Source organism: Thermobia domestica, chromosome 18, assembly GCF_964235325.1.
Source record: "Thermobia domestica chromosome 18, izTheDome1.hap1.1, whole genome shotgun sequence".
NCBI classification, from domain to species: Eukaryota; Metazoa; Arthropoda; class Insecta; order Zygentoma; family Lepismatidae; genus Thermobia; species Thermobia domestica.
In genome coordinates this window covers 17,734,345-17,758,653 of record NC_137471.1, presented here as the reverse complement: position 1 = coordinate 17,758,653, position 24,309 = coordinate 17,734,345, and the positions used below count along the sequence as shown (strand labels likewise).

General features: G+C 36.2%; 1 protein-coding gene across 1 annotated transcript in view; it reads right to left on the bottom strand.

Annotated features, from left to right (window-relative positions):
* The window catches only part of LOC145675955 (beta-alanine transporter-like), a 385,199-nt gene that overhangs the window by 40,071 nt on the left and 320,819 nt on the right, over positions 1–24,309 (bottom strand). Inside the window, exons 7-8 of the mRNA XM_081746772.1 lie at positions 21,206–21,330; positions 17,238–17,452 (exon numbers count right to left, since the gene is read on the bottom strand). Coding sequence (XP_081602898.1) covers positions 17,238–17,452; positions 21,206–21,330 — 340 coding nt within the window. The remainder of the gene's footprint in view (positions 1–17,237; positions 17,453–21,205; positions 21,331–24,309) is intronic.

Here is a 24,309-nt window from a genome sequence, read left to right as displayed (position 1 = left end):
GTTCAGCCTGGAATAACCTCCTGACCGCTGCATTCATACAATATTCGATTCATTCAAATTATCTTCTGAAAAAAAAGTACAATATCTAGTTATAAACAACCATACGGTGGTCTTAAGAAAAGACAAGTTCTACATTTATTATTTTGAAACTATTTTGAGACGTCACCGTTAAATATATATATTCAGCTATAATACATAACTTTGTTATCCAAACTTCCTCAAAATTTGATTCCAAGATTGCTGATTGTACGGTAGAGCCCTGTCTCTTTGCAACTGCTAGTGTTGTGCTCAGGCGTGCACCCAGTAATTTTTGATGGAAGGGGTCCAAGTCTTGGAGGGGGGGGATGATCCAATAGTTCAAGCCACTACGCCTATTGTACGGTTGTTATACTGTACCCGAAAAGACAATAAGTAATTGTAAAATACTTCCACCTATAGTTTCAGAAGGAAATGGTAGAACTAGATTGTTTTATAAGAGAAAGAGTACAGGTGAAGTGTGAGATCAAATTTTCATTTTACATCAATCAATTCCCTGTTAAACAAGTAAGAGTTTTATTGAGAAAGTACTGAAAACAAATGTATGTTGAGTTAGGAAGTTTGAAGTGTCCGGATCCAGTGGACTCCTCTCGTGGGTACGCCCTTCATTGTGATATCTTTTCACATCAGACCAAGTTTTGGCCGCTAAACTCGCTGTGTTACTGTAAATGAAACAAAATCTTGTAAGTTTTACGTCCCACGTTATGCCGACTAGGCTATAGAAGACGGTGATAATGAGACAGGAATGAAATGGTGGAATGAATAAAGTGGGAGGACAGGAGAGAACCCCGAGAAAACACATGCACACGGTGTTTGTTCACCACAAAGTCCACTTGACCTGTATGACTATAAAGTGCTCTTTTGTGGGAATTAACAACTAGTATTTCTTGGTTTATATTTGGTTTCAAAAGGGGAAGGAAGGGTATTCAATTCTACAACAGTGTAGGTTCGCAGGTGGCATGATTATATACATATGTTATTTATTATACGCAACAGAGTATGTGTTAATGTTAGGAGCATGTGTTTCACTGTTGGGATTATTTGTATCTCCGTTGAGAGAAGTTAAATATCAATTGATATAATCTGCTATTTCACCTCTATTTGTTACGCAAATAAATGAAAACTATCGGTTATTATGGGGAAGGAACAACACAGTCTTTAGAACTGTAAAATACGATTTTCTCAAAATGTACGCATGAGAATTTATCTGAATTACCTTACTGTGTTCAGTTCATTATTCTGTATCGTTTAATATAGTGTTTCTCAACCTTTTTTTCCTTTCGGACACACCAAAGTATGTTTCAAACTTTCACGACACACCTGTACAGTAGAGCGTCGATTATCCGAACGTCGGTCAACCGAACGACCGCTTAACCGAACTGTGTACTCGCTCGCTTAAAGGATTTTTTAAAACGTTAGTTTTGTGTACTATGTGTATTGTTCATGCAAAATGCGTATGTAATATGTACATATTTTTGTTTAATAAACTGTACCACATACTATATATTCCTACTAAAGTATATTTGCGTTTGTACGTTAATTTGTAATACTTAAAGAGATGCCTGTTTTTATGAATAAATTTACTGTACAGTACTTCTTTTTGGCAAATAAACATGTACAGTTCGATTATCCAAACAAACCAGTTTTCCGAACACCCATGTACCCATGTCCCCCAATTACTTCGGATAATCGACGCTCTACTGTATTTGATTTTCTTTCCCTGGATGCAAAAAAAAGCAAACATATACAAATACAACCAATATATTTTGTTTATTATGGAACGATTATGAAATACAAATCTCACAAGCAAATTACGTAAAGCTCTTGAATAGAAATATATTAACATAAAATAAACTTATGACTCTTAAGCAAGTATGTTTGAGAAAGAAATGTTAACATCTGAAATATAAGAAGACTAGTGAGATATTTGTCCCTGGCGGTGTTTGCAAAGCGTATCTATGCGTGGACGAACTCTTGACAGACGCACTATCACGTTCAGTGTTTCTTTCCAAAGAAAAATGAACAGTGCTAAAACCAACTTTCCAGTTTCAAACTCCGAAGACAAGTGTGAAATCAAGTTGATTGGCGATAAATGTGTATTTTCTTCTAATGATAATTTCTTTGCGGAAGATCTTAGAAGACATTAAAAATCTCGCGACATACCTCACATGTATTCGCGACACACCAATGTGTCGCAACACAGCGGTTGAGAAACGTTGGTCTAATAGATGTCTTATCTTTGGGCAGTACTATATTTGTACAAAAATTAAAGCTCAACAGTTATTCATAAGTTTGGGCGACATTAATTTAAAAGCATGATAGGTACTGTAGCTCTGTTATTGTCATACCAAAAAGATTAATTAGTTTCATCTTAATATGTTGCATTGTGTTCGCTGTTAAGGAAGGTTTGATGATATGAGAATGTTCATTTCTATGAGCTAACTAGCTAACTAACTAATTCTATGGCCTATAGAACCCGCAGGTTCAATGCCGCGTTCACAAAAGCTCTCCACTGACTTCTATTCTTAGCCAACTGGAACCAGTTTCTACTTCGTATTCCTATTTCTGCGGTGGCTCAGTGGTACAGCGTTCACCTCTGGTGCTTGGGGTCCCGGGTTCGATCTCAGCCCCCGCCAAGTGAACTTTGTGGTGGACAAACACCGTGTGCGTGGGTTTTCTCGGGGTTCTCCCGTTTCCCCCCACTTTCTTCATTTCACCATTTCATTCATTACTCATCATCACCGTCTCCTTTAGCCTAACCGGCATAAGTGTGGGACGTAAAACTCAAAGATTTCATTTCATTTCATTTCCTATTTCTGCGAGATCCATCTTAATATTGTCCTCCCATCTGCGCCTAGGTCTTCCTAATGGTCGTTTTCCAATTTGTCTTCCAGTCAAGACTTTGAAAGCGTTTCTACTTTCTTCCATTCTAGCTACATGACCTACCCTCCTAAGCCTCCTAGACTTGATGACCCTAACAATGTTTGGTAAACCATATAAATTATGTAATTCCTCGTTATGAAGTTTCCGCCATTCCCCATTTCCTTTCCTGTTGGGTCCGAATATTCGTCTCAGGATGTTGTTCTCAAATACTTTCAGCCTATGTTATTCTCTCAGAGTAAGCGACCATGTTTCGCAACCATACAGGACAACAGGCATGATTATCGCTTTGTATATTTTAAGCTTCAAGTTCCTCGATAAAATTCGCAAACAAGAGATTTTGAATTGAATAATAACACGAATTAACTGCTTTTAGTCGACATTTAATTTCTTCGTGAATATGATTTTCGTCTGTTAATATTGATCCTAGATATTTGAAAGTATCCACTTTATCAAAAGTATTACTTAATATTTTAACGCATCTCTGTGAGCGTCAGAACTAAAACCCTTGAGCGGGAGCCACTTCCCAACGAAGTAGTCATCAACCAGCAATTTATCAAGTTAAAATTTAAAGCATGCATTTGCTATATATTAAAGATGAAATATGTTTTTCTGTGACGTGACACACAGACACACACACACACATTAAAAAAATACTCGTTCTTTGGAAATTCATTTCTCTGTCTTTATCGTGATTCTGCGAGAGCGCCTTCAGATGTCGCCTCGCCTAGCTGAGCGCTAAGCCTTGACAACCGTAAATCTAGGAATCACGACAGCGGAAGGAGGTTGTCGCAGAAAAAAAAAAACTAAAAAAATCCAAAGCGCCATCTCATCTTCATATTTCATGCGAAGGCAAACAGACTTTGTTCTCTTGTGGCAGCTGACAAATAAAAACGCCATAAATTTATTTTCCAGTCGTTCATCATATTTCATTCCTCACGCATTCACAGAATGAGAGTGTGGCAAACAAAACAGAATTTTCCTTACACAGACAGAAATAGAAAAAAAGAGAGAGACATTTCTTTTTAATAATAAAAACAAAACGAAGCGAAAAGATTTCACAGTAATTACGACGTCTGAACACTTTAGCGAACGCTTCTTGTTTTTTTCTAAACGTCTTTCTGTCAGGTTAAAGTTACCAGCAGTCAATTTGGCATCTTCCAGCTGTAACATCGAAGAAGACTTTGCAAGGCTTAATTCGTTTAAGTGTCGACACATGATATTGACTAAAAGTTTTTTCTTTCTTTTCTTTCTTTTTTTTTTTAAGAGAGATAGCGGGGTGGGTAAGAAAATTGCAGAGTGATCAACTAAGTGAACGCGACTTCCATAAATTAAATTATTCTTTAGGTAATAAAGGAAGAAATAAAGTTGAAATCATATCGTAAAATCCAAGATTTAAAGAGAGAGAGAGAGAGAGGAATACTTCGTTAAAAATCGTGAAAAGTTTATGAATCATAGGCCAAAATTGAAAAAAAAGAATTTTACGAAGAAAGAAAAAAAAAGCTTCACTTATTATTTGAAGACTTTGCTTGCTTCTGAAAGACGTCATAAACTTCTTGTTTTGAATTGTACATAATATATAAGAGCAAGGGCGCCGATTTCTCTGTAAATGTGGGGAGGGGGACTCAGACGCAGTAGGTATATATATGAGGATGTTAAGACAAATTGCATTCAAATTATGCCAAATATTGTGTATTCATAAATACCCTAGAGTGGCCCACATGAGCTTTGGAGGGGCCCGGTCCCCCAAGATCGGCGCCCTTGTATAAGAGATTATATAGAACAGCCATGTCCGTCTGTCTTCAGAGGAAAAAAATATAACAAATGGCAGTGGTGGATCTAGTCCGGGTACTGGAGGTCCTAGGCCCCTATTTTTTTTGAGGCCTATAATAATTTAATAAAATAATTTAAGCTATTATTTACATCTTTTTAAAAGTTTATAGTAAATTCATGATATACCTACCATAGTTTGGGTTCCGGCCCCAGTTTTTCACTTCTACATCTGCCACTGACAAGTGGAAACAATTAGTTTTCTGGGATCAATTCAGAGTTCAAAGAATAGGTTCCATCTGTTTCCTTAATCTTCTAGTCGAACCGCAAACAGTAGAAATAAATTATTTCCGGTTTTAACATTGATCAACCACTACAGGGCAAAAATGGTGACAGCATGAAACTGATTTCTGTAATGAATTAAGCGTCCAAACAATATATTCCATCTTCATTCTATACTATCTACCAATACCGGACGTGGTAGAAATTTCCTACAACTTCCGGTTTCAATAGGGACAAAAATGCTAAGAGATACCGAGAAGCGGTATTTTTGAATCGATTTAGTATCCCCAGAAGAAGTTACGCCTTCTATGTTAACATTATATTCAAATCAAAAGTCCTAGAAATCAACTGTTTCCGGTTTAAACACTGATTACCGTAGACCAAAACGGTAATAGATAGCGACAGTTTCTTTTACCGGGGGCGTGGGGCAACCCAATACATCTTCTTTAGTACTCTTTGTATTTTCACCTTTTATTTAAGCTCTGCACTAATTGATACTGCCATGGATCAGCTTTCAGATATCCTTCCCTAAATTTATAAATATCAATTGTCTGCAGCATCGCATAAAGATATAATTAAGTAGTTTGACACACTATCTTTGCTGGGAAAAGGCAGACAACGACTGCAGGGATACCTATGACATGAAACCATAAAATCGAATTTTTTCGGGAGCTCCTTCATGGCTAAGCGGTCGCGCTTTTGGCGTGGGAGTCCAGGGTTCGATTCCCGGCGGGAGCTTATGTGGTTCGGATTCCACGTTAATCAATAGGTTCACGTCTCATATAGCCTCTCTGCTGAACGGGACGTTAAAATCAACTCAACTAATTTTTTCGAGAGCATTCGGACAGTATTGCTTTCCTTGAAGATAGAAATGAAACATTTTAGTGTAACGTCCCACCAGTATGATCTTGTGGGCTAAGGGGGAGGATGGTTAAGATACGTGAATGTTGATGGAATGAGAAAGTAGGAGGAAACGGGAATAACCTGAGAAAACTCACGGGCACGATGTTGTCCACCACAAACTTACTTGGCCGGGACCTCATGCACCACAGGTAAGCATTTTTCCCACACAGCAAGGAATATTTCCTCAATCAAAAGAAAATATTTTCCTTGGTTTCCAATAGGTTTTCCTTCTCTGAAGATTTCCATGCTGGTTTCCCCAATGTATTCCGAATATTTCCCGAAAATATTTTCCCAAAAATGTTTGTAAAACATTTTAGAAATTGCCTGGAGTACATTTTGAGAATGCTTGCCGGAAAGTAAATCCTGGAAAATATTGACAAAATATATTAGAAATATTGTTTTGGATCTAATTTAATATGTTTTTACTGTTGAGAAGGGAAATATTTTCGAAATGATACTAAAAATGTTTTCCATATATGATACGGAAAGCAATCAAACGAAATATATTCCACATATTTAAAAAATGTTTTCTAATACGTTATTTGTAATATTTTCTATTTTTACGAGAAAACGTATTAAATATATATTTTTAAAAACATTTAGAATATTTTAAAAATAAATTATTTCGTAATATAAGAAATATTTTTCAGAAATGTTTTAAAAAGGTTTACTTAATTTTTACAAAAGTATTTTGGTAATCTTCTCCTATAACTTAAATTAAATATTTTCGTATGATATTTTAGTATTATTTCCAGAATATTTTATGGAATTTTGAATATAAAACTTTAAAACAGGTAAAAGAAAGCATTAAAAATGAATAGAAAATGTTTTCTATTGTGTTCTGGAAGATATTTTGTGTCTTTAGTGAACAACATTTTCTGATATAGGTCTATTATAGAAACATTTTTACATGTTTTCAGAATATACTCTTCCGTTACTGGAGAAAACATATTCCTTGTTATATATGAGAAGTATCCCAATATATGCCGGAACTATTTTTTAAAATGTGTTTGGAGAACATTTAATTAACTACGGGAAGCAGTGGCGTTATATAAGCTTTCCGGGCTTAATCCTCCCCCGAAATTGTTTTACTATATTAAAGTAAATGAAATATCCTGCACAATTTTCACATTTTCAGGAATAAAGTTAGCAAAGATTCCCTCCACGAAACAAAATCGTAAATATGCCACTGAACAGGATGTGCATTTTTAGAACGTTAGTAGGAAAATAATGTATGGAAAATTTTCACAAATTGTAATAGAAATATTATGTTGAATGTAATGTAATATGTTTTCAATGTTGAGAGCAGGGGTAAAAGTGGATCTGAAAAGGTTGGGGGATTGTAGGTAGCAGATGACGTCACGCCGTTCATCCTGCCTATCTTTGCCCACTGTAATTTTTTTTTAGGAACTGGGTAGACGCCGTATATATTTTCTCGAGGTGGGGGCGGCGTCCCCCCGTGCTTTTGCCCCTAGTTGAGAGAGAAAATGTTTTCTAAGTAACACAAAAAATGTTTTACATACATGATAAAGGAAACAGAATAGGCCTATAAACAGAATAAAATGTTTTCCAACACGTCATTTACATTCTTTTCTATTGTTACAAGAAAACATATGAAATATAATTTTTAAAATATTTCGAATATTTTAAAAATAAATTCGTTCGTAATATAAGAAATATTTTTAAAACTCCTATTAATTTTGTATGGAAATGTGTTTGTTATCTTGTCCTGTAACTTAAATGAAATATTTTCATGCAATATTTTAGAATTATTTTCAGAATATTTTATCGAATGTTGAATAAATTCTCTCACAAGAGTATCGTAGTAGCATTATTACCAATCATTATACTAATTATAGCAGCACCAAAGAAATATATTTGTTAAAATTTTGAAATTTATGATATCCAGTGTGTGAGATTGCTAATTAGCATTGCTACATCAACCGTCATTTGTTTATCAAAGGTACCAGCATTCCCTGCGCGCTATGTTGAATTCACAAGTCAAGAGAAAAAGGAATATTTTAAAAATAAATAAATAAAATAAAATAAATCTCACTATATTCAGTCATGTTGAAGAAGATATCTTTATATAGAAAAAGTAATATTGAAGACGATGATTATGTATATTGCTCGTAATATTCCTTTAACTGAAGAAGATATATGGTAACTTACGGAAATAATCAGCTGAGTTTAACTACAAAACAAAACACATAGCCTAAAAGAAGACTTTTCCGAAGTCGGAGGCACACCTCAACTTTGTTAATAGTGAAGAAGAAAGAAAGAAAGACAAGAAAAGTCGGTAAGTATAACGATTACATAAAATAATTTAGTTTTATTGTCTGTATAAGTGATTGAGTGTCTGTATAGTATACATGAAGCTGCATCAGTTCCCGAATAAGCAGGACGCTCATACTTTTAGGAATTATTCATTGAGTATGTACGAACTTACAAAGGGGGTAACAAAGCGACTTTTATTTACTTATCGAGTGATACGAAAATAAAAAAGGAACGTACCTGTACTTTATATCTGCATGTGTAGTGCCCTTGTACTTTATATATGACTATGTGTGTGTGGAGGGGGGGATTTAACGCATATCGCATGTCTTGTGCACATGGGTACTTCTTATATTGCACTACATAGAAAATTTATGGTATTTCATGTAGAAATGGTAATAGAACACAGAAGAAACGCAGATCAGGGGGTTCTCATGTATACTATGTATTGTCGAGAAATTTATGTTTACAAATTAATAAAGGTATGGGATGCTAGATTTCTATTTTTCATCTCTATACATAAAATACCGTGAAGGTTTACTTTTGGCTCACCAGTCGAAATAATTGCTGAAAAATAGATTCTTTTAATAATTTTCTTTTTATTGTCGGATTGAGTATAGCCCGCTCCCCCCAGTGATTTTTAACGAATCATAGTGATTCTAACGATTCATACTAGTTCATAATGAATCAGAATCGCATGTTATAAAGATTTAAGATGTAAATCTTGCGGTAAGGAAGCTTTAGTATAAGTAGTAGTAGTAGCTTTAGTAGCGGTAGTAGTAATAATAGCAGTAGTAGTAGTAGTTAGTAGCAATAGTAGTAGTAGTGGTGGTAGTTAGTAGCAATAGTAGTATGAACGGGTTAGAAGCCCCGCAGGGGTTGGTTGGGTTCTGTTCTCGATATAAGTAGTAGTAGTACTGACTCTTCCAGTTCCGGTGACAAAGAACTGGGGGGAGCGGGCTATACACAAGCCTTATTGTCTCCTAAAGATTTGCGCTAGGCGATTTGAAATACCTCACATTGAATAGATAAAATTCAAAAGGAGCGTCAGAAGTAATTGTCGAAAAACTATAGTTATTCTTTTATGATTTGCGTATATATATAGGTTGCCGGATGTATGACGTAAAAAGTACAGTGCAAAAAATATAAATCAGCCTGTACTACGTGGCCACTAAAAAGCACCAATAGGCAGGGTTGTAGAACACAGGTTCCTCTTCCCATTTATCTGTAATAAAGACAGAAATCAACGTGCCCTGCGGGGCAATCACCCGCCTTCACTTGCTAACGCTCGCTCGGCAATACTATGTGAATTAAATATTTTACTTTGGTATAGAAAAGAAACATCTATTAACCTATATGGGGGACCTGTGTTCTAGAAGCTTCCCGCACCAATACTGTCTGAGTCAGAGCACTGCGAAGTTGGAGGTCAGCAGGAGCGAGGGGATGCTTCCAAAGGGGAAATATGCGGGCAAGTCTTTACTTTAGTCAAGGCAGTGACAATGACCAATTGATCTGAACCGGTTTCTGCAGTTACAGTTCCCAAGAAGGAAAGAGAAAACAACGTGCCCTGCGGGGCTCTAACCCGCCTTCACTCGCTAATGCTCATTCGGCAATACTATGTACTGACATAATATCACTGCCTTGCTCAAAGTAAAGAGTTTAAAAAGATGGGTACATTACCATTTTTATGACAGGTTATAATAATTCTGCGTGCAGTTTTACTTCTGGTGTGCCACTCGAAAGCAGTGTTTCTTTCAAAAGTAATGTTCCGGGGGCATTGCTCGTGCTATTCTAGTTATTATAAAGGTATTATTTTGGTCTGCTCCGGGGAGCCACTGCCCTCCCAAAGACAAGTCTGGAAGAAGCACTGCTCGAAATACTTAGTGAAATATAATTCTTTCGCTACTTTCCTTCTTGTTGTCTATTTAATGATTTTCGCCAAGCGACGTATAAATTTTTCACTTATAAATTCAAGGGGACCGTCAGAATTAATTGTCAAAAAATTACAATTCTTTTACGATTTGCGTATTTATACTGATTCCTGATGTGTGGATAAGAAGCCCAAAAAATACAAACCAATCTGTGTTACGGGGCTACTAAAAAGCACGAATTCTTGGGTTCTCTCGAGCAGACGTTTACGCCGAGAACAAAATTTATAGATAAAATATGATGTGAAATATTTTTCGTGAAGGAATGAGAGTGTTAATGTAAGTTATTTCTATCATTGCACAGCTTATTGAAATGGATTTTGAATGCAAATAGGGTAGAAGTAAGCGGCGGGAATTTCCGGTTCATACGTCAGTTGTGAACATCTGCGATGGCCGTAATGTAAACTTTTTTTTAAAGAATTGTGTAATAAAGAGAGAAGGATTATAAAGTTTCTACAGAGTCATGGTATGGTGAAGCGCGTAAAATCAACTGCGCAAAGTGTGGAAAAGATTTATTCAAGAAGAAAAATTCAGAACAGAGGCAATAGCCCTACATACACTATTTTCTGTCGTAAAGGTAAGAAAGAAAGGCGGTGTAACACTCGTGTATTAGCTGTGAAAGGTATTTTTTTTTTAGGATCGAAATTGTTTTTGAAGATAAGAATAATTACAAATATTGTAAATGTTTTTGCACCATCCTCGTTTATGCGCCTGCCTTGTCGCTGACGTGCCTGCTCGCTACGCTGTCGCTCGGCCCCCCCTGCTGTGCTTCTGCCCTGACTCAGATGGCATGCGTGCTTTTTTACTGGCCACCCAACAGAAGTTGTTTCGCTTTTTCTTTTAGAGCTCCTCATTTAGTACATAGGGGGGCGCGGTTGCTCAGTGATAGAGCGTTCACCTCCGGTGCTTGGGGTCCCTGGTTCGATCCCAGCTCGTGCCGTGTGGACTTTCTCGTGGGATTTCTCGGGGTTCTCCCGTTTCCTCCCACTTTCTTCATTTCTCATTATCACCGTCTCCTTTAGCCTAACCGGCATGACCGTGGGATATTAAACTCAAGGATTTCTTTTCGTTTAGTGCATGTTCTGCAAAAAGAAACCGGAAGATGCAAGAAATGCGTCAAAATTTGGTAAAACAGTCTGCTTGAGTATTACCTAATTCTGCCTGCAGGTTTACTATTGGCGTGCCGCTCGAAATAATTGTTGAAAAATTATAATTCTTTCGCTAATTTTCTTATTTTCTCTTAAATGGTTTGCGGCAGGCGACATGTAAATATTTCACCTGGCATATATAAAATTAAAGGGGGCCATCAGACTAGATTTGCCGAAAGATTACAATTATTCTTTTGCGATTTGCGTGTATATATATATATATATATATATATATATATATATATATATATAGATATAGATATATAGATATATATATATATATATATATATGTGTGTATTGTATTGTGTTCAGGGTTTGCCCAATTGGGCCCAGCCCGGAAAAACCCACCTGGGTTTTTGAGCTTTTCGTTGGTATATTATTGGTGCAATTAAGGTGATCAAGTGATTGGAAGTGGTTCTTATTAGATTTTGGACTTTCCTTGGGCGAATTAGTTGCTTTCGCGCTAAGATATACAACATTCAACGTAAGACCCGGGGGCGCGGTGGCTCAGTGGTAGAGCGTTCACCTCCAGTGCTTGGGTCCCTGGTTCGATCCCAGCTCACGCCGTGTGGACTTTGTGGTGGCAAATACCGTGCTCGTGGGTTTTCTCGGGGTTCTCCCGTTTCCTCCCACTTTCTTTATTCCACCATTTCACTCATTTCTCATTATCACCATCTCCTTTAGCCTAACCGCATAATCGTGGGACGTTAAACTTAAAGATTCCATTTTTTTCAACGTAAGACCTTTATAAAGTTCTGAATGCACTGAATGCATTAAAAAAAGCCGTACCTTAGATTCAGAGTGGAAAGAATCATAGAAGTTGTCATTTGAAGAGGGATACACTATGTTTAAATTCTTGTAAAAAAAAAAAAAAAAAAAAACTTTCTGGCGCCCTTTTTATTTTTTCTTCGCTTTAAATACATACTATTGTGCCATGAATACTTCTCAGAATCATCTTCCTGTAAACTTTATTTCCCAAAAGCATGAACTACAAGCGCTGTTATAACATTTAAAACACTTTGAAAATCCTTATTTTAGCAAAATGCGCAATTTTCCCATCTTCAAGTGACACGTTCCATTTCAGTGTCCATGGAAGAGAGAGTTGAACATGTATAGATTATATTTGAAGGATAAGGGGAAAATAGAAGGAATGTCACAAAATTGTATTTTTGAGAAAACGGTGTTTTAATATTGAAAACCTCGTAAAAAGGCATAGGCTTAATCAAATCTTTTGCATGTTTTTACATAGATATTTTTACATCTACGGATGCATATATATTTACAGGCAAATAGTACCAAAAGTCACCATCACATAGGACAAAGTACCCAATAAAGCACACACATGGACATTCCTTGTTTTTTCCCCTTACCTTTCATTTCATCCTTTTACTGAATTGTTCTGTCATGTTGGTAGTTTTCTTGAGCATTTCATGATTCATTTCTATATTTGCGATTTTTTGTATTCTTTGCAATGCAACGTTATCAAAATTATTCATTTGTATAAGGCAAAATAATATGTATGGCCTGCTCCGTGGGGAAAGAAATCAAGCAAGGTAGCGCTCATCAAGGCCTTAGTAACCACCTCGGCATTCACCTGGTACGACTGAGGGAAAAAGGATGATCGGGTCCAGATTTGAGATCAGAGCATTCGGAATGAGACGCTAGTTCTTCATCAACTCAAATGCTGCCACATGTTTTCAAATTATTTATTATTATTATTATTATTATTATTTTAATATTAGGTTTAATATTTATAAGATGCTATACTTTTTAAAAATAAATGTGTGACCGCTTCAACATGTTACAACGTCCGTAATTAAGCTACAGTCTAAGGTATGTCACTTTCAGCTGTAGCTGTTGTCTTCCTTGCCATTTACATTTTCTTACTTTTGTGATACAATATTGTCTTCACAAGCTGCTGTAGGTCCTACACAAACATTTTAAATATTTTTGTATGTTTAAGATGTAAAAATTTATCTTTAATCATTCCCTGCTGTTATTATGTTATTAAACGCTGCCCATTATTTTTATTTTCAGAAACTGTGTAACACAAGAGAAACGTAACTAATGATGAGATCGCGTAGATTATTGGGATTTGGCTTCAACATGTCATACACAGACGAACAAGAAGATCAGTTAAGAATTCAGCTGCAGTTCCACAGAACTTTAACTGACAATTCGCAGCGTCGAATTTATAGTTAGTTGTGGTAATCAAAAGTGACATTATAAAGAAGCAAATACGTTTTCTGGTTATTCAACAATGTGATATTTCTTGAAAGTTGCAAAAACTGACATTTCGTGAAAAGATCTATTCCCCATGCGCCGTAGATTTGTAGAACATATTTTCAGCAACATACATGAATGTTGTTGTTGATTTTTTTTTTAATTAGTGTCAATGACATAATTTTCTACAACAAGTGTTTACAAGTTAAAATGTGAATTTCTGATATTTGAGAAGATTGTTCTTAATGTATAGAAACAAATAATACGAGCAGCATAAAGATGCTGCTGAAGAGTATTTAAATAAATAATGCCAGAATAGTGTACCTTTATATTTTTATTTAACTACTAACCGATATAAACTTATATAGATGTATATTTATTATAGTGTACAGTGTAAATTATAACTACATAATGTTAGCTTGCTCTCATAATTTTAAGCTGCTTTTATTATTATTATTATCATTATTATTATTATTATTATTATTATTATTATTATTATTAACTCAAAATCTTATTTACACACAGAATGCTTCTGGGTGTTCCACTGCTACTACTGGTATGTGGCCACGCCGTCATATATGCACGGCGTGTCCACATACCAGTAGTACCAGTGAAACACCCAGAAACATTTTGTGTGTAAATAAGATTTTGAGTTTAAAAAAAAATGCTTAAAATTATGAGAGCAAGTTAACATTATGTAGTTATAATTTACACTGTTTATTATTATTATAATTATTATTATTATTATTATTATTATTATTAGTAGTAGTAGTAGTATTTTATTTTTATAGTTCGTTTTTAGTTATTTATCTATTTATTTATTTTTTTGGTCTGAGTCTGTGGGCCGCAATGGTTCCTCGTCATGAAGACAGAGTGAGGCAAAGACGTCTAAGCAGGTAAAATTGTACAGAAGAATCTTATGTTTTCTTCCAGCTGCTATGTCACAGCCTGGCCGCCTTGTTTTCAACCCACTATTTGTTCCCAGCAAGAAGCCGTTATACCGTATATGCAGAGTGACGCAGAAGTCCGGAGTCCATAGGCCAACTCGGTTACTATTGCAGGTATGGAAACACGGTAAGATATGTAAGGACTCTTTTAAATTCCAGCAACACTTTTGTTTTTGTACTAGTGTACCGCTCAATAAAGAAAATGCGTTACCATACATCATGTCGGGCTACACGAATGAAAGAATGTGTGGTTTGAATTTAGCTACGCCGAGAAGAATTGAAAGGAGACACAGTGAAGGATAAACATGCAAATGCAACATCCACGCCAGAGGCGTAGCAACCACGGTGTTGGGGGGGGGGGGGAGCAGATACGAAGGACGCGAAATTGGGTCTTGCAGTATATTTTTCATTGTGTCTTTCCGTTCCCTTTGGTCCAAATAATTTCAAACCACACTTTCTTTCATTCGGTGTTGTCCAACAGTGGCAGCGTTGTACTTTTCGTTACTATTGGGCGGTATACTAATATAAAAACAAAACTTGCTGCATTTTAAAAATTTCCTTCTGTATCTTACCTTGTTTTCGTATCTGCAGTAGTAACCGAATTGGCCTATGGGCTTTGGGTTCTATCATGTACAGAAAATATTCTGTAAATATTTTGTCATGTACAGAAAATATTCCCTAAATATTTTGTCATGCACAGAAACTATTCTTTAAATATTTTCTGTGATGTACAAAAAATATTCACTAAATATATTTTGTCATGTAAAGAAAATATTTTGGCATATGTAGGAAAATATTGTCTGCGTTATTGGTAAATAATTTTAAAATATTCCATGAGAAACATTTTAAAAACCATTCCGTTAACATTGTATAAAACGTTTCAAATACTTTTTCAGTAATGTTTGGAAATCGTACAGGAAACATTTTTAGGAAAACTTTTCTAACGGCGTATAAAATATTTCTACAACGTTTCTGAGTGTATTTAGAGAATATTTTCAGTATTATGTGGAAAATGTTTTCAACAACATATGGAATATATTTCCTTAAGGGAAGTAGGATACATTTTCTGAAGGAAAATGATGGCACGTTTTAGAAACGTTTTGAAAATATTTCATTGCTGTGTGGGTTGTCATTACACTTAAATTGAAGTAAATGTTCTAGGGGAGGAAAAGATTCAAATATTTTCATAAACGTATTCTTCCCGTGCGAAGAACTGGAATTTCAGCTAGTAATAATTATAGTAATCCTAATCATGAATTTCATCAATAAATATGTAAGTAGGAACATTTTTAAAGTCTCGAAAAAAACATGTCGAGAATCGGGATATTTTCTCCTCAAAATCGGAATGAATGATAATCTCAACGTGGATCTCGATGGTATTGTGTGTGTGCGTGCCGTAAAAAAATCGTCGCAGTATTATGGGGCGTTTACACTTGGTCGATTTAGTCGCACGGCTAAATCGACTCGCTGCATTTGCGACTAAATCGAAGCAACTAGACCGAATGAGATCGATGGATGTGTTCAATTTTTTTAACCGAAATTTTATGCTGCTTGTCGACTCGCTCTCTCTGGTCGATTCGAAATCGACTGGCAATTTTAAAGATGTCCAAGCAAAAAGTAATTGGTACAATTTGCAGTGTTATAGCAGAAAAAAATAGAATCAACCACAGAAAATACAACGTCTTTCAATTCATTTGCTAGTCGATTAGTCGCTTTCGATCAACAAGCGATTAAGTTGAAGTCCTGTTTACACGGTCGATTAAGTTGAAAGTGACGTCAATTCAACTGAATCGAACGCAAATCGACTAAGTGTAAACGCCCCATTAGGAACACCTTCTTTCGTAGGAAAATTATTTTCCTCGAGTCATGAGGTCGTTGGATCTGCAACCCACATTACATAACGGTATTGTTGGTTGCATATAGGATGCTTTCAATCTACATGAAGTTTGTTCGTGAAATGAAATGAAATGAAATAATTGAAGACACGTTGTAGAAAACTATGTAAGTGCCAAACACAATAGTTACTGTAACAGTAGAGACAAAAGATGGTAAATTGTTCCCAAGCTTCAAAAAATTAGAAAATACTATTGCTTAGAAATACAACCTAGCATATAACGAAGTGAAACTATATATGAAAATCTAAGGCATAAACGTATTTTTTTAAAAAATAAAATAAGTGAAACAATTTGAAGGTGGCTACAGCGAGTCTTCAATTCAGTTTAACGTCCCGCAATTATTCCTTCGTCCGTTCATTAAAAAAATAAAAGGCACGGACCACATCATTACAGTTTTTCGCTCCATTTTTAAAAACTAATTCACATTATGCTACAGTAATTAGAGAAACATTATTTCTGAACTACGAACAAAATTATACGACGTTTTCAGGGAACTCCTCCAACGAAAATTCACCCCCTGAAAGTAGTTGAGTTGATTTTAGTTTAGCGTCCCTTTCAGCAGCGAGGCTATATGAGACGTGGACCTACTGATTAACGTGGAATCCGAACCACATGAGCTCCCGCCGGGAATCGAACCCGGGTCTCCCACGCCAAAGGCGCGTACGCTAACCGCTTAGCCACGAAGGAGCTCCCCCTGAAAGTAAACTACTCCTTGTAGACAACTCGCACAGTATACTGTGTAGTGTCCTTAATCCTTTAATTTGAAGATTTACGGTCCCGAAAAAAAACAACAAAAAACTCGGATTTGTGTTCAAACAGGATCATCCCAAAATAAGTCAGCTGTTTTAATCCCCATCTCCAGCAAAAACAAAAAGAATCTGAGAGCAAAAAGAATCTACAGCTGTAAAACTAAACCTACCTAAACGTGAAACTGTTTGGAGGACACTTACCGTGCTGTGCAAGGAAGGTTGCGAGACAGGCGCCCCCACCGATGAGCATGCTGAAGCAGAGGGTCCATCGTCGGCCCAACCAATCCAGCGCAGGCCACAGGAAGAGGTAGGTGGGCAGCTCGACAGCACCAGCCAGGAAGAAGTTGAGGAATTCATCTCCTCCCAGAGCAGGAGCGTAATACGAAAGTCCTACGTACACGCTTGTGTTGGTGAACCTGATAGAGGAGATACGTAAAATCATACGTTATATAAGACGTAATATGATTATTGTTATGCACGTTACTGTGATCATTTCACTCTCAATGCCTAATAGCACACCCAGACCTGTATTTATATATTGTGCTCTCTTATGCTCTAAATAATTCCCCTCTCCTGAAAACGATCAAATATTAGAGTTGAATTCATAGTTTTTGGGCTCACTGAGATGAATAGTGACAGTTTCAATCCTATTCAATTTCAAGGTCATACTCCACTCCCCAGGAAAGGGACGTGGTTTTAAAAGTAATCGAAAACGACAGATATTAGTGTTGAATTCATAGTTTTCGAGTTCGTTGATTTTAACGGTATCAGTTTTTATGATGTTGAAGTTCATCATTACTCCGTGGGGTGGGAGAGATGACTTTTTAAAAATCATCAGATAGGCTAGCTAATTAGTAATTACTGTAATTAGAGCGAATTAAACACATTAACATATTTTCTCGCGCTTGCGCGGGATTCTGCGAGTTGCTAGTTTAAAATATTGCTTTGTTTTGAATCTTTAAAAAATCCATAATTTTGCCGCCCCCCAAATTCTGCCGCCCAATGCTCGAGCACAGAATAGCACTTACCTAAATATGGGGCTGAGCGCACCCAACATACAGTTAATGCGTTGCTGTATGCGAACATGCAATCCCACTGGAATATGTCGTTAAAAAATCAAAATTAACTGGTTTGAAGAGGGTTAACATTGCGTTCATCACACAGGCTAAGTGAAATGTTGATCAGGTGGATCAGTGGTAAAGCGCTCACCTCTGGGGTGTAGAGGCCCTGGTTTGATTACAGATTGTGACAAGTGGGCTTTTATGTTGTAAAAACACCGTTTCATTCATTACCATCATCATCGTTTCCCTTAGCCTCGGTGCATAAAAATGGGACGTAAAAGTAGCAATTTCTTTTCATTTTATGTGAGGTCCAAGGCATGGTCTGCTAATATTGATTCTAGATATTTAAAAATATATTCAGTTCGTCAAAAGTGTATCCATAGTTTGCAGTATTACGACCAAGGCGAATTACCATGTATTTAGTTCTTTTTTCTGTATTTACTTCTAAACCCATGTCCCTACGACCGTTTAATAAGACTTCCTCATTTCTCCCTGTTCTTCTCAAGTAACCTGTCCTTCTATATCAGACTTACATCATACACCGTAACCTGGTGAGTACTATTAAGCTCTAGGTCCTCCTGGTTGCTATGTTTGATTTTCCTTATAGCGTACTCGAGAACAATTCCGTCCACTCTCCATGTGAAATCTCGCAGACAAGTATTCTCCTGTTTGGACTTTACTTGGGGATTCATTTAAACAAACATTATTTGATCTAACTAGCTTCTTCGCTTCACCAAACTCAATAACGATATTGTACAGTTCTTTCCACCTACGTGAGCTGTAGAAGACTTTCTAATATCAATGAATAATTGATGTACCGGGGTATTGTATTCCAATTTCTTTTCGACTATTTGACGAATGTAAAATTTTTTAGTGAATAATACTTAGTCGATTTCGCTTAAGTCCGCACAAATAAACTCCAATAATTTCATCTGAGTCTGGGGTCAATGTTGCTAACTGAATATTTGAAAGGATTTTATAGGATGTTGACAAAAGTGAGATAATTATTACAATCAGTTTTGTCACTTTTCTTGTGAATTGGAATAATGATTCATAATTTCCACTCTTCTCCCAACTCCTCCTTGTTCCAGATTAAGAGAATGAGTTTATCTCGTTCCACAATACAGGGTGGCTCAAAAGTAGGTATACAGACCTGTATCGATCAAGTATGACATATTAATTGATTAAGATAATGAATTTACTTGATTTGGCTTGTTCTGAGCTTAAGGTATAAGTGAAAATAAATTAAGAATAGATATGAAAGAGACTAAGTCAATACCTGTATGGGTAACAGTAAGTAAATGATATCAAATGTCAAGGCCGATCAGTGTATACCTACTTTTGGGCCACTTTGTATTTCCCCTCCAGGTAAAATTAACTCAGCCGGAATTTCATCTTCCCCCCGAGATTTGCGTTTCTTTAATTGCTTTATAGCAATTTCTATTTCTCTTCGGTTAGGCTCTGGAATAAATGGTTCTGCTGTATGTATTTCACTTTCTCCATGAACATTATTCTTTGGCTACATGTTAAGCAAAGAGTTAAAGAAATCTTTCCACCTATTCAAAATACTATCCCTATCAGTGAGAATTGTTCCGTCGATTTTCTTTAACATGTAAGTACGAAGTTAATAGCCTTTGTTAAATTGGTTGATTCGCTTATACACGTTCCGAATGTTTTCGTTTCTACGATTATTTTTAAATTCAATAATTTCAGCTTTCAAGGAATCGCGTTTCTTTGTTTGTTCTAAAGGTTTTGGAAGTTTCCTCCTGATGTCAGCGAAAATTTGTGTGATTACGTCGTTCTGATTTTGTAGCCAACGCAGTTTTGTCTGTTTTCTCGTTTCTGCTAGTTTAATGCAATATCTATCTGGTTCGTGTTAGCTCTGCTTTAATAATTTAAAATACAAACGACACAGCCCCTGGGCAAAGTACTACATTTTTATTAAAATGTCGATAATTGTGCTTTGGTTGTGCATTATTTCTATATTAGCTTAGTGCATTCTGCATTCTTCGTAGAACTATGACTTGTTCCTATGTGTTTCCGCGTGCCCCAAATCTTCTTTGCTGGAATTTTAATGTTATCTCTAATTTTAAGGAAGTATCCTCAACATTAGTGCATTTCGAATTTTCTAAAACCGAGAATTTAATCGGCACTTTAATATGGTATTCCTCTTTCACCTGATTCTTCTCTAATTTCTTTAAATTAAATTTATCCGTTTTAGATGCTGAACATTTCTTCTCTCTTATAATCGCTGTTACAGAAATGAGGGTCCGCCGAAAACTTCGTAGCCAAACTCGGAAAGTGTTGTGGTATAATGATGAAATTGTACAATTTTAAAGAACATGCCTCTGTACGTACAAATACAAATTTTCATATTAATAACGAAATTCGTATTGTGTTTTTCCAGATTCCTGAAGTGATCATGAATGCCCAACTAGCGAATTTCACGGATATCAAGATCAGAGCTGTCATCAAATTTGTGTTCCATTAAGGACATCGACTTAGCTAAATGCATTACTTACGTAAGTTCGGGGGTTATTGTGTTAATAAAAACTAGATATAAAATTAATTATATTAATTAAAATAGATATGAAATCGATTGCATTAATGAAAATTAGAATGCGAGGTTTACCCAATATAAACTTTTATTTAAGTAAGTTAATTTCTTGGAAGTTTCAATTGTAAAACTTAATGATTATACAGCCTTCGGTGCGAGCGGTCCCGGGTTCGATTCCCGGTGGAGTCGCTCGGTCGAAAAAGTGTAAAAACGCTTTTTCAGGCCAGCCACCTTTAATGAGGTTTTCCTGGGTTTTCCTCATTCACGCCAGGCAAATGCCGAGGTGGTACCTAACTTATAGGTCCCAGGTCGCTTCCTTCCTTCCTTCCCTTTCCCCGGATAGTGTGCTCGCCGAGGGACGTCATCCCTCAAATCGTGACGGGTTAAATAGTCTTAGATGCCGAAAGCCCAGAAATCTAAATCCTAAATCCCTAAATGAATATATAATATTTTGTGCGTTTTGATGAAATGATGAATCTCCCTTTCCTAGGACGTCACTGATATCCTTATATATTTAATAATATTACCCGTATGTGAATAGAATCGCTTACCATATGAAGGTAATGATTGAAGTTTTCCTGCAGAGATTTGGTGTTCGGAAGAGGTCGAGGACTCCATATTGACGCCTTGTAAGGCTCTCCTTCTTCTCCACGTATCTCTCCACTTCATACTTTCTCTGGGGAAAAAAACAGAAAAAATTGACTTAATTCTTAAAATAATTATTTTTATTTTATACAAAACACGTGATACATTTAGGAACAGAAGTACAAATTAATATTATCAAACATTAAAATATTTGCAAGTAGTATGGATGCTACTGTTAGGAGAAATCAAACAACAATAATGAATATTTTAATTTTATCATCATCATCATCATCATCATCATAGGCATTCTGACATTATTGGCAGGTCTCTTGCCGCAACTGAGAAGCTTCCATGTTTCGCGGTCTTCAGCTAATCTCTTCTTCTTCATTTACGATTTCTCTGTTTTGATATCATCCATTAATTCTAGTCTTCTTCGTCCTCTCCCTCTCTTTCCTGCCACCATACCTTCTAACACGTCCTTCATGATACACTTCCTTCTCAGCCAATACCAACCAGTTTCTCTTCTTCTTTTTTTATTTGTTTTTCTTTTTTTCAATGTCTCAACTTTTTTCATTTGTTCTTTCACATTACCTTTTATTCAGTGTTCGAAGTATAATTTTTGCTGCATAGAACTATAGTTCTATAATCCTCACATTGTTCGATTTCTTAGTCGTCGGTATCATGATCGTCTTCAGGAAATCTTTTGCCTACTCTTCTCTTCCATATATTTCATTGCAGAGCCAGAAGAATTGTTTCTTATTCTTGTATTCTATGTCGTTAATGCATTCGATTGGTACATTATCTATCCCGATTGCCTTTCCATTAATAACCTTAGATATGGCTTGTTCAGACTCTTCTCGAAGAATACTAAACCCTTTATTGCTCTCTATTAATCCATCTTGTACTTCAGCATCTAGGTCACATGGTCTATCCCTACACTCATACAAGTCCTCAACATATTCCTTCCAACTTCAAAAGACTTCACTCTTTTCGCTGACCACCCATTCTTATTTTCTACTGCCATCGTAATACCCTCTTGTTTCCTCCGCAGTTCAATAGATTTCACTTGCTTGTACATTTCCTCATATTTTACAACTGTTTTTAATTCCTCTGTGTCCTCACTTTCTCTTTTATAAAACTGTTCCCTTGCTCTGTCTGTTTCCCTTCGTAACTTTTTCTACATTTTCTCCCTCTTCTGTATCAACCTGTTTCCACACCTTCCTTTCTCTCATTTTCTGCAACTTCTGTAATCCATAATTTCTTTTCCGTTTTATATTCGAAGGTAGTCTAGTACTTCTTCTGCAGATTGCTGTATGCAAAGCTTAATATTCTCCCATTTGTTGTTACTCAGTACAACTATCCTGTCCTCATTTCACTAGTTTACTTTGAGATTTTCTACGAAAAAGATTTCAACCTTGTTTTTCAACTTTTCAGTGTTCAACTTCTTGTTACCAACTTTCCTGTTGGCTGCGTTTTCACAGTTGAATATCCACTTCGGCGAGCACAAGGTTATAGTAAGAGAAAATGGCAGCCCCGGGAAGGTCTTCGCGTTCTTCAAGGTATTCCGATATCTATTCTAAGTCATAACATAGTCTATCTGATATCTTCGGCCATCTATTAAGTATTTCCATGTATATCTTCTTCTCTTGTGCTGATTGAACGAGGTGTTCTCAGTTACTAGTAAATTTTGTCTTCAGAAATTGACCAGTTTCTCTCCCCTTTCATTTCTTTCGCCTAAACCATATTTGTCTACGATACTTCCTCCCTTTTTCTCTCCCACAACTGCATAGAAATTTTCCATTAGAATTATGCATGCACCCGGTTTATCCCTGTCTATAATTTCTTCTATTTTCTCATAGTTTTCCTCTGCTTCTTCAGTTGTATGCGAAGTGGTCGGTGCTTATGTTTGTATCGCTACTACTTTCTTATTTTTCTCTTTAAGTCTTAATATCGTAACTTCCGTCAACAAACTCTACTTTCAGCACCTTCTCTTTTAAGCGATTATCAAGAATTATTCCCACACCATTACGACCGGTCTTTTCATTACCTCAGTAAAACATTCTATATCCTTCACTTCTGAACTCTCCACTACCATCCCATCTAGCTTCACAAAGTCGTACCAAGTCTAGATTATTTTGTTTCATTTATTCCTTACGGTTTTCTAATTTACCTCTCTGTAACATGGTATATACATTCCATGTCACTACCCTAAACCTTTTGCTCTTTCTTATCTTCCTCTCTCTATCTATCTTCCCCATGTTATTACTCTCTCGTTCAACAGACCTTCCCAAGACCTTTCCATTCCAAAGGTCCAGCTGGGGAGATATTTTACCTCCGGAACTATAATTTCACCTATGAAGTACCATTATACATATGCTTCTTCCTGCTGTCAGCAAACTAGGGAAAATAGAATGGTGGTTTCCCGTTGCCTTCCATCCCGCAGTATCTCAGCCCTTCTCTGGACCACACCTGGGACTATGTTGAAATTGCCATACCAATCATTATGATTTCTCGGGGTTCTCCCGTTTCCTCCCACTTTTTTCATTCCACCATTTCATTCATTATTCATCATCACCGTCTCCTTTAGCATAACCGTGGAACGTAAAACTCAACGATTTCATTTATTTTCTTAAAATCCTCATATAGAGTGTATATACCTTCCGTATCTGAATGGTCACTCCCAAATTTACAAAGAAATCGGCGCCCTAGTCCATATCCCATTTTCTACTATTGAAAGAAACGCAGTAGAAGTGAGAGATCTCACCGTTAGATGACAGCAAACATCTTTCAATAGCTGACATCTACTGGACGAAATTGGAACTTCTAATGCGTGATCCTCTATAATGTCTGCCAGAGTTTATCAAGATAAACATAAAAAGAAACCGTGATACAATTAGAATTATTCACTTCCATCTGGATGGTCTAGGACGCGCACCATTCTACGAATAAATTCTTGTTTTTCTTTTGCTCAGCTCTTTTCTTCTAATTTAAGAATTTATTAGGATATGTGTATAAATAAAATCAAGAGCAGCTTCATTGTATTAATGGATTGTGAAATAAGGTGCAACAT